We start from the raw sequence: 14,715 nt of genomic DNA, 5'->3' as shown, positions 1-14,715 counted from the left end.
GATACCAACTCATCCGATATCGGCCTCATTACCGAGACCTGGCTAAAACCTTCTAACACTCCAGCAATCGACATTGCCCTACCTGAAGGGTATAGAATTCTCAGACTTGACAGGCAGCCCAAAACCGGAGGAGGAATTGCTATAATATACAATGACAGGGCAAAAGTTTCCATCCTGGAACAACGCTCAAATGACCTGATTGAGATTATGATATTCAGGCTTGACCTCTCTCCACAAGTAAACTGGAAAGGGGCACTGGTATACCCCCCCCGGGCCCCCTAGCCAACTTCTCTCTCATATTAATTGAACTAATAGCCCCTCACGTGATCTCCTCTAATAAGTTCATGCTAATAGGAGACTTCAACATTCACAGCGAAAATCTAGACAAGGCGGAAACCGCATCTATCCTCAATGACCTCACCGCCATAAATCTAAATAAAATAAACAACGGCCCAACTCACTCAGCAGGACACACTTTAGATATTGTCTTTTCTAACTCCTCCTTCCTCACATGCGACGCCCCAAAACCAGTCAATTGGTCTGATCATGCCATCATCGACTTTCAACTCCAGGGACCCATAAGATCACAACGGCCCACCGCGCAAAAACAATCCCCATATAGACAATGGTATAAAATCAATCCTGACACCTTTGCATCCGCTTTTACTATCCCCATAAATTCATCTCACAGCAATACTGAAGTCAGCCTAGCACATTTCAATCAATACACCCTAGCTGCCATCGACCTGATCGCCCCAGTAAAAAAGGCCTCCTCCAAACCCAGATCCACTAAGGCTGTGTGATTCTCTCTAGAACTCCATATAGGAAAAAACAGGTGTAAAAACCTTGAAAGGAAATGGCGCCGCACCAACCTTACAGCCAACAAAGAGAAGTACAAAGCCGCCCTCTCCCTCTATCACAAAAATATTAAACTTACCCGTAAATCTCATATAGCCCTTAAACTTAGCTTAGCTAAAAACACCCCCAAAGTTATGCATCAAATTTTGAAAACCTTCACCAATCTCAAAGCCTGCGAAACAGAAGTTCCCTCCCAAACACTTTGTGATAAAATAAGTAACCACTTCATACAGAAAATTGACACCATATACAACAAAATTATCGCCTCCAAGCATCCCCCCTCTTCAGATACTGCCTCAGACACTCCCCGTAACCACCCACCTAACCATACCACCCTACAGAATTTCCCCCCTCTAACACAGGAGGACACGGAATCTATAATGAATCAAATAAAATCCGGCTCCCCTCTGGATATTATACCAGCCAAGATCATGGCATCTTTAGCAAAACAACTTTCCCTACCTATCTGCTCCATACTGAACCAATCACTGGAGGAAGGGCACCTACCCCTCTCTTGGAAGGCTGCTCAGATCATCCCCATCCGAAAAAAACAAACCTCCCCACAGAAAAACTCTTGAACCTCCGCCTCATCTCCCTCCTCCCTTATCTGAGCAAAGTCTTGGAAAAACACGTCAATAAACACCTTTCCGACCATATCGAAGCAACTGGCTACCTGGACCCGGCCCAATCGGGCTTTCGTCCAAAATATAGCACGGAATCAGCCCTTGTGGCCGTCACCGATAACATCAGGTGTACCTTAGATCAAAACCAGTCCACCCTTCTTGTGCTATTAGACCTCTCCGCCGCATTCGATACGGTCGACCACCAGACTTTGCTCACGAGAATTAGGGCGGCAGGGATCGGTGGGATGGCCCAGAAATAAATGACCAGCTTCCTCTCCAAGCGCTCCCAGACTTTCAACCTTGACCCTTTCCGGTCAAAACCTCAAGACCTCACAAAGGGGGTACCACAGGGATCGTGCTTAAGCCCGACTGTGTTTAACATCTACATAGCTCCCTTGGCTACTTTCCTAAGACACTATGGATTCGTCCCAATATCCTACGCGGACGATACTCAACTTACATTCTCCTTCAACAAAACCTCTCAGACAGCTCAATCCACCTTCTCCTCCGGCATGGTGGCTATATCTCGTTGGATGGAAAGCAATTTCCTCCAGCTGAATGCCGGAAAGACCCAAGTTTTTCTCTTCGGAGATGCCCCTCTCCTGTGGACACCTCAATGGTGGCCCCCAGAACTAGGCACCCCCCCCTACCCCGGCGACCACTGTCAAGAACCTCTGAGTTTACCTCGAACAGACCCTCTCCATGAAGAAACACATCTCACACACAGTGGGCTCATGCTTTCACATCCTGGGCCTTCTAAGGAAAGCTTTTCCCGATCTCCCCGACTCTACCAGAAAGACCCTGACTCAGACCCTGGTACTGAGTAAGCTAGATTACTGCAATGCCCTTCTGATTGCAGCCAACGAGTCCTCATTAGACCGCTTGCAGATGATATAGAACACCGCCGCCCGCCTGGTCCTAAATGCCCCCTACAGATCAGCCTCTCTCCTCCTCCTTCACCAATTACACTGGCTACCCATATGACAACGCGTGAAATTTAAGATATGTTGCCTTACACACAAAGCGATTTGGGGAAATGGACCCTCCTATCTGGTGGAGAAACTATCATTACACCCCACACCGGACTCTGCGTTCTAGCTCTAAATCGCTCCTCAAAATCCCCAGGATAAAAAAACAAGAACGGGAGGAATATGCTTCTCTTAAAAGGCCCCTCTCATTTGGAATCAACTCCCTCTCCCCTTAAGACAATGCCCTGACCACTGGAAGTTCAGGAAAACCCTGAAAACTGCCCTGTTTCTAGCCTGAAACCCTGATAACTGCTTCACTGCAAATCTAGAGCGCTGAGATAACCTCCTGATTCAATGCGCTTTATAAGCCTATAAATCAAATTACACATAAACCTGAATCCTTAATGGAAATCAAAAATTAGCTTACAGACAGGCAACGGTCAGAAGGTACATACACCATCTACAACATCCAATTACCAAACACAGAAATTGCTAGGAGAGTGTGTTTAGTTTCAAGCAGGAATTCAACCAGAATGTGACAAAATTGCTGATAGTTCAGCATCACATTCAGAGCTCCCCACCACAGAGAAATGTTAGATTTTTAATATACTATCTTTGAATCTCTTGTACGTTACCAAGTAACCAGCAGGTTCAAGTACTGTTCCACTTACCTGAGGCAAAGGTAATGATTGGAGGGAGTTTCAAAGTGTCGTACTGAAGACCTTTCTTTTTGGATTTCTTTTTATTGATAGATCCTTCAAAAAACAGAAAATTATATTTGAGGGCATTGCTTTCATTATAAAACAGAAAAATATTTTGGTAATATGTAAATGCGCTCTTACGGGACATGTGAACAATGCAGTATTATTAAGCCTGTATTGGATAGAAGTCCTGAGCTTAGTTCTGATAAAGTACTTTTTTGTGATAAACAACCTTGATTTCTGATCAAGTTGAGATTCTCTGAAATTAGATTCCTATGGCATCACACACAACAACAAAGAGCCCCCAACTCAGCATGCAAACCAAAGGTTATAATGAGTGTCACATCACTGTTGGACAGGCCACACGAAGGGCTTGCTCCCTCCCCGCACGACAGGGCCCGAGCTCCGGACCTCCAGGCATAACCCACGAAAAGCACCTGTACCCCGTCTCCCGACGGATCTTCTGCCCTCGGACCTCTACTCATCACGGGGCCCAGCCCCACCGGCTCCCCCGGCCGGTTCAAGCCGCCATCTTGGGCCCTGCACCACGAGGCCGCGTGGCCTCGCCCCGACCCTAACCCCGGGCCTGGCCGGCCCCGACATCCCGGCACCACCATCCACCCAGGAGGTGAGCGGACCACTTGGCAGGTCAATGGGAGAACGAAGTGCCAAGAGCTCTTTCCCCGCCAGGTGCCGATCGCCTCCAGCTCCCCCAGGCCCTGGCTCCACCCCCTGCTGGGTGTCTGGACACCTTCATCCCGGGCCCTCCGACCTCCAAGTGCGAGGGTCCGGACATCAAAGGGCGCCTGCCCTATAACTGGGGCAACTCCGGAGCAGGAAGGCAGTTGTATCCTGGAGTCGAGAGACACCGAGAGAACTCAGCCTTGACGGACTACTGCCGCTGCCGTAGCCCGCTCTTGTGAACCATCGTCCTGCCTGCTGGCGCTGCCGCGGCCTTCTGCAACATCCATCCTCGTCGGGACCTGCTGGCGCTGCCGCGGCCCGTTGTAACGACCATCCTCACCGGGACCTGCTGGCGCTGCCGCGGACCGTACATCGACCATCTTTCCGGGACCTGCTGGCGCTGCCGCGGACCGTGTGCCGACCATCTCGACCGGGACCTGCTGGCGCTGCCGCGGACCGTACATCGACCATCTTTCCGGGACCTGCTGGCGCTGCCGCGGACCGTGTACCGACCATCTCGACCGGGACCTGCTGGCGCTGCCGCGGCCCGTACCAACTAAACCACCAAGCTCGAGGATTGTGAGCTAGTCATCATCTCATCCGAACGACCTGACTGGTAAACAGACTGTCCCGCTACCCCTTACCCTGCATTGAGAGACTTGAACCGAGGGGACCCCTGAGTCCAGACCTCCTTGTACCATTCAACCGTACCTTAAGAAGTGCTTATAAAGAACACTGAACCTTATCCGTGTGTGGTATCTGCCTGTGGGGGGGGGGAAGTTACTTGTCTGTACGATCGCTGGAGACGGCTCTCCCCGGAGACCTCTCCTCCTGACCCCGGCCGACCCTCCCGGTCCGTCTACCCTTTCTAACATTGGTGGCCAGCGGCGGGATCCGAATCAACGCGTAATCGTACAGAGAGTAGCTCACCCCACGACAAAAACACGATGTCAGCCAAAGATAGCAGCTCCACCGAGAAATTCCAAATGGATAAGTTAGAAGAATACAACCACCGCGAACTGAGACAATTCTGCATAGAACTTGGCATTGCTACCACCGGCTTGAGTACCAAGGATGATCTAAAGCACGCCCTAGAGTCGTGGACAGAAACTGGGGTCGCCGGACCCTCCGACCAAAGCAGCATCACACCAGAGGGGAACGCCACGGCTCCCGAGGAGCGGGGAACGGGCCTCTCGCAGGAGGAGATCCGAGAAAGAGAAAGAACCAGATTGCACGAGTTGGAAATGGCACGACTCAAGATGGATGGGGAACTCAAGTTAGCTGAACAGAAACTCAACCTCGAGCATATGCGGCTCCGAGAAGAACGAGAAGAGAAGCAGAGACAGAGAGAGCTGGAGGAGAAAAAAATAACGCTCGAGCACGAGCGCCAACTAGCGGAGATAGAACTTCGGAAACAGAATAAAGAACTGGGGGTGCCTGAGCGACCACACACCCAGGGGCCAATCGAGAAAAAAGTCCACATCCCCAAGGATGTTGTCCGCGAGTATGTCCGAGAAGACGACATACAACAGTGGTTTAAAGCCTACGAGATCGCCATGACCTCCCACCGGATCGACCGGAGTGATTGGGGAGCCGGACTTTGGGGGAGGTTTATCAACGAGGGTCGCGATGCCCTACTGCAGCTCCCAGATCACCAAATGTCGTCCTACGACCACATGAAGGCTGCCCTCCTCACCCGCTACGGCCTCACACCCGAGATGTACCGCCAGAGGTTCAGAGATTGCACCCGGATCCCAGGTACAACTTGGGTAGAATACGTGAACTATTTCAGCCGTGCCTTCGAGGGTTGGATCAAGGGGAGCCATGTCACCACCTACGAACAACTCTTTAACCTTATGGTATTGGAGCACCTGTCGAACAACTGTTTCGTCGAGCTCAGGCAGCACCTCCTCGACAGTAAGCTGACTGACCCCCGGCAGCTCGCCGCCGAAGCTGACCGATGGGAAAGCACCCGAGTGGGCCGGAGGGGGCCACACGAACAGAACAGAAGCAACCAAGGCCAGCACCGTCCTCGGGGAGGAGGAGGGGGCCAGGGGCGGGGGAGAGACGCCTTGCCAGCAACACCCGTGGCCAGCACCCCGCCTCCGGCCGGCCGGGGCAACCCCCCGTGGCGTCCTGGGTTCCGAGCCAACGTCACGTGCCACCGATGCCAGCGAGTCGGCCACTACGCCAATGACCCGAGCTGCCCGCAGAACCAAACACCCAAGCCCCGCCAGGTAGCTGCCGCCGCCCTGGGGGAAGAGCGATTATCGGAGGAACCAGAAGAGTATGAGCCGGCACAGCAAGAGTGGGAACCGGCCGCCATGGTCCTGGCGTGCTTAGGGGGAAGAGACATGGTCCCGCGGGCTCCCCTACCCGCTAACACCAGGAAATACGGTCAGTGGGTGACCATTAATGGACAGCGAGCCGAGGCCTTGCGTGACACAGGCGCCAGTGTGACGGCCGTCCGCTGTCACCTGGTGAAGCCCGAGCAGATCCTGCCGAACATTCTCTGCCCCGTCCGCTCGGCAGACAACTCTGAGAGTATGTGTCAAATGGCCTGCGTCCCATTCGAATGGGGAGGGGTCTCCGGCCTGTTGAAGGTGACGGTCCGGGACGATGCCCCCGTGGACTGCCTCCTGGGGAATGACCTCGAGAGTTCCCCGTGGGCCACCGTTGAGAGAAGAGAGCACCTGGGGATGCTGGGCCTCCCGGACTGGGCCTGCATAACCACCCGGTCCATGGCCGCCCGTGCCGTCCCCCGATCAGAAGAACCGGAATGGCCAGCACCTCCGCCCCCGGTCGCCCCAGTAGAAGACAACGACGAGGCCAGCCTCCCAGACCCGACGACCGAAGGGGACGCGCAACCCCAGGACCTTCCTGACCTGGCTCAGTGGCGTCAAGAAGGGGGGCCCACCCAAGAACAGTTCCGCCAGGAACAAAAGACCTGTCCCTCCCTCGAGGGACTCCGCCAACAAGCCAGCGCCCAGAACGCAGGGGACTCCACCGGAACTCACTGGGTCTACTGGGATAACGACCTGCTATACAGCGAGCAAAGAATCGCCGAGCTGGGGGCCGGTCGAGTACTGGTGGTACCTCTCCGCTTCAGAGACTTTCTGCTCAACCTAGCCCACGATGTCCCCCTGGCTGGACACCTGGGCCAGGACAAAACGTACAGCCGCCTAGTGACCCACTTTTTCTGGCCGAAAATGAGGAACGACGTACTGAACCACTGCCGATCTTGCCCCACATGCCAAGCCAGCGGGAAGAGTGGTCGGAAGCTGAAAGCCCCTCTGCAACCCTTCCCTGTGGTCACCACCCCGTTCGAGAGGGTGGGGATAGACATTGTGGGGCCTCTGGACCCCCGCACGGCACAAGGACACAGGTTCATCTTAGTACTGGTGGACCATGCCACCCGCTACCCCGAGGCGGTGCCCCTACGGACCGTGACAGCTCCGGTGGTTGGCCGGGCCCTAATGGGGATCTTCTCCCGGGTAGGCTTCCCCCGAGAAGTCGTCAGCGACCGAGGCACGAACTTTATATCCAAATACATGAAGTCCCTCTGGCAACAATGCGGGGTCACCTACAGATTCACGACCCCCTATCACCCCCAAGGGAACGGACTAGTGGAGCGTTTTAACCGCACTCTCAAGGGGATGATTGGGGGATTGGAAGAGCCCCTCCGTCGCCAGTGGGATGTACTACTCCCGTGCCTCCTCTTCGCCTACCGAGAAGTTCCCCAGAAGTCCCTCGGTTTTAGCCCTTTCGAACTCCTGTACGGGCACCCTGTGCGAGGGCCCCTCAGCCTAGTAAAAGAAGGTTGGGAGATGGCCCCCCTAAAGACCCCTCCAGACGTCTTCAAATACATCCTGGCCCTACGCAATCAGACCCGGCGCTTCAGAGAGATGGCCAAGGCGAACCTCGAGGCCAGCCAGGAGGACATGAAGAGGTGGTATGATCACAATGCCTCCTCCGTTGAGTTCGAGCCTGGACAACAAGTATGGGCGATGTCCCCCACCGAACCATGTGCCTTGCAAGATAAGTGGACGGGGCCCTTCAAAGTGGTCGAGCGCAAAAGCCCCGTCACTTACCTCATCGACCTGGGGACCTCCCGGAACCCCCTTCGGGTCCTCCACACCAACCGACTCAAACCACACTTTGTGCGCTCAGAACTCAGCCTCCTGATGGCTACGGACAGTGGGGCAGAGGAAGACTCCGAACCCCTCCCGGATCTTCTGAAGACTCAGGAGAATGACGGCTCCGTGGACGGGGTCCGGCTCTCTGACGCCCTCACTTCGGAGCAACGCCAGGGCTGCCGGAACCTCCTGCTGCAGTTCGCTACCCTGTTCTCCCTCACCCCCGGGGTCACCCCTTGGTGTTTGCACGACGTGGACACCGGGGACAGTCCCCCTGTCCGACACCGGGCCTACCGCGTACCAGATCGGGTACGGGCCTGCATACAGGAGGAAGTGGCCAAGATGCTCACAATCGGGGTCATCGAGCCCTCGGACAGTCCCTGGGCCAGTCCGGTTGTATTGGTTCCCAAAGCCGCTGCCCCCGGCACCGCACCTGAACTGAGATTCTGCGTCGACTACCGGGGCTTGAACGCTGTCACCCGGACCGACGCTCATCCGATCCCCCGAGCAGACGAGCTGATCGACCGGCTGGGGGCCGCCCGCTACCTCAGTATCTTCGACCTAACAGCGGGCTACTGGCAGATCGGCCTCACACCCAGGGCTCAGGAACGGTCAGCCTTCTCTACCCCCGATGGCCACTACCAATTCAAGGTCATGCCCTTCGGCATGAAGAATGCCCCCGCCACGTTTCAACGCCTCGTGAACCAGGTCTTGGCGGGGCTCGAAGAGTTCAGCGCTGCCTACCTGGACGATATCGCTGTATACAGCCGCCACTGGCCCGACCACCTCCGTCACCTCCAAGAGGTCCTACAGGCCCTCCAGCGGGCCGGCCTCACAATTAAGGCCGGCAAGTGCCAAATTGGCCAAGGGTCTGTGACCTACCTTGGGCACCAAGTGGGAAGCGGGCTGGTGGCCCCGCTACAACTTAAGATTGCTGCCATCCAGTCCTGGCAGCCCCCCGTCACCCAGACCGAGGTCCGAGCCTTCTTGGGGCTCACCGGCTACTACCGGCGGTTCGTGAAGGACTACGGCAGCATCGTGGGGCCCCTCACGGGTCTCACGTCCAAGAACCAACCGAAGCGGATTAACTGGACCCCCGATTGTCAAGCGGCCTTCGAGAAGCTGAAGGCCGCCCTGTGCACCGCCCCTGTGCTCCAGGCCCCCGATTACAGTCGGGAATTCGTGGTACAGACCGACGCCTCCGACCACGGCATCGGAGCCGTCCTTTCTCAGTTAAACCCCGAAGGTCATGACCAGCCGGTGGCCTTCATCAGTCGACGTCTCCTGGCCCGAGAGCAGCGCTGGAGCACCATCGAGAGGGAGGCCTTCGCAGTGGTGTGGGCCCTCAAAAAGCTCCGGCCCTATCTCTTCGGTACCCACTTCCGGGTACAAACCGACCATCGACCCCTGCAGTGGCTGATGCAGATGTGGGGGAGAACCCAAAACTCTTGCGCTGGTCCATTTCCCTGCAGGGAATGGACTTCACTGTGGAGCACCGACCAGGCCAAGACCACGCCAACGCGGATGGCCTGTCCCGCTTTTTCCGCCTCGACGAAGAGAGTCCCCAAGGAGATGGGTGACTCTCCCCGCCTTCAGCTGGGGGGGGACGCATGTTGGGACAGGCCACACGAAGGGCTTGCTCCCTCCCCGCACGACAGGGCCCGAGCTCCGGACCTCCAGGCATAACCCACGAAAAGCACCTGTACCCCGTCTCCCGACGGATCTTCTGCCCTCGGACCTCTACTCATCACGGGGCCCAGCCCCACCGGCTCCCCCGGCCGGTTCAAGCCGCCATCTTGGGCCCTGCACCACGAGGCCGCGTGGCCTCGCCCCGACCCTAACCCCGGGCCTGGCCGGCCCCGACATCCCGGCACCACCATCCACCCAGGAGGTGAGCGGACCACTTGGCAGGTCAATGGGAGAACGAAGTGCCAAGAGCTCTTTCCCCGCCAGGTGCCGATCGCCTCCAGCTCCCCCAGGCCCTGGCTCCACCCCCTGCTGGGTGTCTGGACACCTTCATCCCGGGCCCTCCGACCTCCAAGTGCGAGGGTCCGGACATCAAAGGGCGCCTGCCCTATAACTGGGGCAACTCCGGAGCAGGAAGGCAGTTGTATCCTGGAGTCGAGAGACACCGAGAGAACTCAGCCTTGACGGACTACTGGCGCTGCCGTAGCCCGCTCTTGTGAACCATCGTCCTGCCTGCTGGCGCTGCCGCGGCCTTCTGCAACATCCATCCTCGTCGGGACCTGCTGGCGCTGCCGCGGCCCGTTGTAACGACCATCCTCACCGGGACCTGCTGGCGCTGCCGCGGACCGTACATCGACCATCTTTCCGGGACCTGCTGGCGCTGCCGCGGACCGTGTGCCGACCATCTCGACCGGGACCTGCTGGCGCTGCCGCGGACCGTACATCGACCATCTTTCCGGGACCTGCTGGCGCTGCCGCGGACCGTGTACCGACCATCTCGACCGGGACCTGCTGGCGCTGCCGCGGCCCATACCAACTAAACCACCAAGCTCGAGGATTGTGAGCTAGTCATCATCTCATCCGAACGACCTGACTGGTAAACAGACTGTCCCGCTACCCCTTACCCTGCATTGAGAGACTTGAACCGAGGGGACCCCTGAGTCCAGACCTCCTTGTACCATTCAACCGTACCTTAAGAAGTGCTTATAAAGAACACTGAACCTTATCCGTGTGTGGTATCTGCCTGTGGGGGGGGGGGAAGTTACTTGTCTGTACGATCGCTGGAGACGGCTCTCCCCGGAGACCTCTCCTCCTGACCCCGGCCGACCCTCCCGGTCCGTCTACCCTTTCTAACAATCACCTTATCTGCTGTAAACTTTTTTAATCTAGTTTTGAGATTTGCTGTGAGTTCTAGTCAAGTAAGATGTTCTTGCGTAGCATTAATCTATTACAGATTTACATATTACAGTGTATTATTGTAAGAAAATGAATTATTTCAAGTGGGCAACTGCCCACATCAAAGAATAATAACACTCCTTTACAGTGTCAACCCTCAAAGTCACTAAATTAAACTGAGCTTAACCCACTGGTAGCTATGGCACACACCATTCAGGATTAACATAGAATATGTGTTTAGTATTTATGCAGTACCAAAACAGTATTAACCTCAAAACACCAAGCAATGAAAATCCCAAAAAGAACTAGAAAAATGGAGTAAAATTTAATACACAAAATGACACCAAAATGACAAATCCCATAAGGGGAATCAGAGACATGAATATTTTAAGTTTTAAGTAGAAATAGCACCAGAAAGGCAATGATTGTCTATGGAAGCAGTAGAGTGTTACACAGGTGTGATTTGAGGCCGACTGAGGTGAAGCTCTGGTCGGATACAAAAAGTGGATCGGTCCCGGCGAAAAGTCTGGAAGTCAAAGTCTGAGAAAGTGTATAAGTCCCACTTCAAACAAGCATTGGCAAAACCAATAGGTCTGCCTATGCGAGATCTATTGGCTTTGCCAATGTTTTTAGCCATGTTGCAAGTGGCTGAAAGTAAAGAAAAAAAAAAACTTTGAGAAAGTCAGTGTTGACTGCGTTATAGTGTTTTTTAGTTTGTTTTTACTTGCAGCTATGCTGCACTGAAGACAGCACAGCTGTATAGTCTATACTATAACGCCCCTGTAGATCTATAGTCTGGGAGACGCAAGCACATTCCTGATTTTTGCATGTGGCCCCCTGTTCAAAACAGGCAAACATTTAGTTACAAGTTAATTGACATGAAACAAAGCAAGTAACTAGGATGTCATGCACAGTTAACTTTTGGGCCAGCCTGCAACAAACGTAAAATATGATGAAGTCTCCTCAAAAATGTCAGAAACGTATTTTATTCACATGCGGAACTGTTCCATCCTAGTAGTAGTAGAACAGGAGACAATCAGTGCAATTATAATTTTTTTTTTTTTTAAGGAATAGTTTTCAAACATACATTTTGAAACATTCATGCTTCACCCACACTGACAATGGTAATAGTGAACTAAGAGGCAAGTCAGTTATGTGCACCCTTTGGATAGCTTGGGTTGCTATTCTACATGGACAACATTTTAGTGAAATCATTTGTTGCAGAAATGTTAATACAGAGCACATCCTGAAGGTATGAATTTCAAGATTGTATGCACTGGCAAAGCCGAAAGGTTTCGCCTATGTGAAATCTATTGTCTTTGTCAATGTTTTTTACATGTTGCAGATGACAATGATAAAGATGTAGAAAAATGGAAAGTGCTGCCGACTTGGAGAACCGGGTTAGAGTCTCAGCTCAACATCCTGTGCTCCTGCACAAATCATGTAATCTCCCCAGTGCCATAAAAGAGTGCCTTTGTGCAATATAATTGTGCTCTCATAAAGCACTGAAATACTTTATAGAACTTAAGTGCTTTTTATGAAAGCTGCCCGTATTGTGAAAAAAGGTGACCCGAACACTTAAGGTGTGTTAGTGTCCGTGAGGGATAGAGGAAGTGTCAGGAAGTGCAGAGGTGATGCTCGGACTGCGCCACATGGAGCACTGGAACGGCAGACAGTCTTGGGGAGCAGAGAAATATCAGCCAGAGCTGGTTCCGAGTTGGTGGCAGTAGTAAAATATAGCAATAATCGGTATTCTGTGATTTTCCTACACCTTTTGGACCCTGGGCCACTGCACCTGCTGCACTATTTGAATCCTGACTGTAGGAAGCAGACTATATATAGTGTACGAAAACGAGGTACATTGTGCAGAGAGTCCAGGTGATCCTTATTGGTTTACAAAGGCACAATTAATGAACCCAAATGCTCTCTTTTGTGGTAGTGTGGGCGAGCAGTTTAGGCTTCTCAGAGGGCAGTGCTAAGCTTTTGTTGTACTCAGAGGCATCAAATGAGATGTACACTCAAGATTAAATCTGAGACCAATTTAGAAAAATAACCCAATTTTATGTAAATTTCAACACCAAGAACTTCGGTATCACGCAATTACTTTGCGATACTGTTTTTTTTTTTTTATGTAAACAAATTTTGTCAAATGCACATTCAGCGGAGCTCTGCAACCCAGAAACTTCCGTAGCATCAATGAACCAAATCCTGACTTTGACAGTTTTCTCATGTAATAACAAAAGAAGAATAAAGAAGGGACATGCATATAAAATACAACCCAATTAAACAAAAAAACAAATAACACCGCCCACCCCATCGCACAACCAGCCCAGCAAAATCAGCAGGTATGATCGGAGCTACAGTTCTACCCTCGCTATGAAACATGTCCAATAGACACCATGCCGCCCAACACGTGTATGTTACATGCCCCCCCAAGACAAGGGAGGAAAAGACCACAACCCACCCAATCCCTACGCTGGAATGGGCTCCAAATCCAATCCCCTGTAACCCGCCCAGCGCTTCCAGATTTTATAATGTTTACACGGGCAGCCTCGTGCTATAAAAATGGGGGCTTCAAGGCCCATACAAAAATCCAATCCTGCCTTCCACACTGAGACGGAGGGTGCGGCCGTCGCCTTCCAAGCCCTCGCAATGTCGCGCTTGGCAAGGGTAAAACCCAGGAGCATCAGGCGGCGCTTGTAGACATTGCCTCCTATATCATCCATAATATGCAGAAGTACTAATTTAGGAGACCGAGGGAGATCCCAGCCCAGAACCTCTGAAAGGCATGCCAGTACACCACGCCAAAACCTAGTTAGCGCAGGACATTCCCATATAGTATGCAGCAGAGTCCCTTCGTCCTGCAAACAGCGAAGGCAATTCGGGGATGCCACCAGACCAGCCCTGTACAGTCTGACTCTAGAAATATATACTCTATGAAGGTATTTAAACTGGATGAGTCGAAGGCTCAGAGCAATAGCCGCCCCACGTGGGGAGGCCAGGGCCTCCGTCCAGTCCTCCTCCTCAAGTGAGCCCACATCCTCCTCCCATGCCCCGCGGAGACGCTGCAGAGATGGGGAGCAGTGCATTACCAGGGACTGGTAAATTTTTGATATCTTATGGTCCCGCAGGTCCCCCATGAAAACTTTCGCCTCTACCGGACTGAAGTCGGCCAGCTCCCCCAGACCCACCAAGCTAGGAGAGAGAGCATGCCGGAACTGCAAATATTTAAAAAATTGTGTGCGCGGCATTTTAAAGTCCTTCTGCAAGTCCTGAAATGAATTCAGGATAGGTCCCCTCATGACATCCCCCAGGGTGGAGATCCCAATCACATCCCAGTCATGGAAGCCGGGCAAGGCCGCCAACTGCGGCAAACGCCAATTTTTCCAAAGCGGCGTCTCACGAGTTAGGGGATTCCACCAGCCCAATGCTCCGCAACGCCTGTCTCCAAACCTGAAACACCAACTGTGTCACACTCGGCAAAGAACGTCGCAAGGGCGCAGAATAGAGAAGCGTATGTAGTGAGTGATCTCCTATCAAACGGCGCTCTAGGGTATACGCCGGATCCAACCTGTCACCATACCACCATTCGTTAAGAACCAACAGGTGTGAGGCCATATAGTACGAGAGAATGTCGGAAGTCGCGAGTCCCCCACAGTACGTGGATTTAAAGCAAGTACGGAGAGCCACCCTAACAACACCCCCGCCCCAGAGAAACTGGCCCAAGGCCGCATTGACCTGGCAGAACCAACCCGGGGAGATAGGATATGGATGGTTTTGCAGCTGGTACAGCAAGCGAGGAAGAGAGACCATCTTGAAAATGGCCGAACGGCCATATATAGATAGGGGCATGTGGGACCAGACTAAGATTTTCACGCACCCT

The 14,715-nt window shown here is 53.3% G+C and overlaps 1 protein-coding gene across 2 annotated transcripts in view; it reads right to left on the bottom strand.

Annotated features, from left to right (window-relative positions):
• The window catches only part of WDR36 (WD repeat domain 36), a 580,433-nt gene that overhangs the window by 440,357 nt on the left and 125,361 nt on the right, over positions 1 to 14,715 (bottom strand). For both annotated transcript variants that reach the window (XM_085632587.1, XM_085632588.1), the window contains exon 11: positions 3,121 to 3,204. In XM_085632587.1, coding sequence (XP_085488713.1) covers positions 3,121 to 3,204 — 84 coding nt within the window. The remainder of the gene's footprint in view (positions 1 to 3,120; positions 3,205 to 14,715) is intronic.

This window comes from Triturus cristatus, chromosome 2_1, assembly GCF_964204655.1.
Source record: "Triturus cristatus chromosome 2_1, aTriCri1.1, whole genome shotgun sequence".
Classification (NCBI taxonomy): domain Eukaryota; kingdom Metazoa; phylum Chordata; class Amphibia; order Caudata; family Salamandridae; genus Triturus; species Triturus cristatus.
This window is presented reverse-complemented; position numbering and strand designations above follow the sequence as displayed.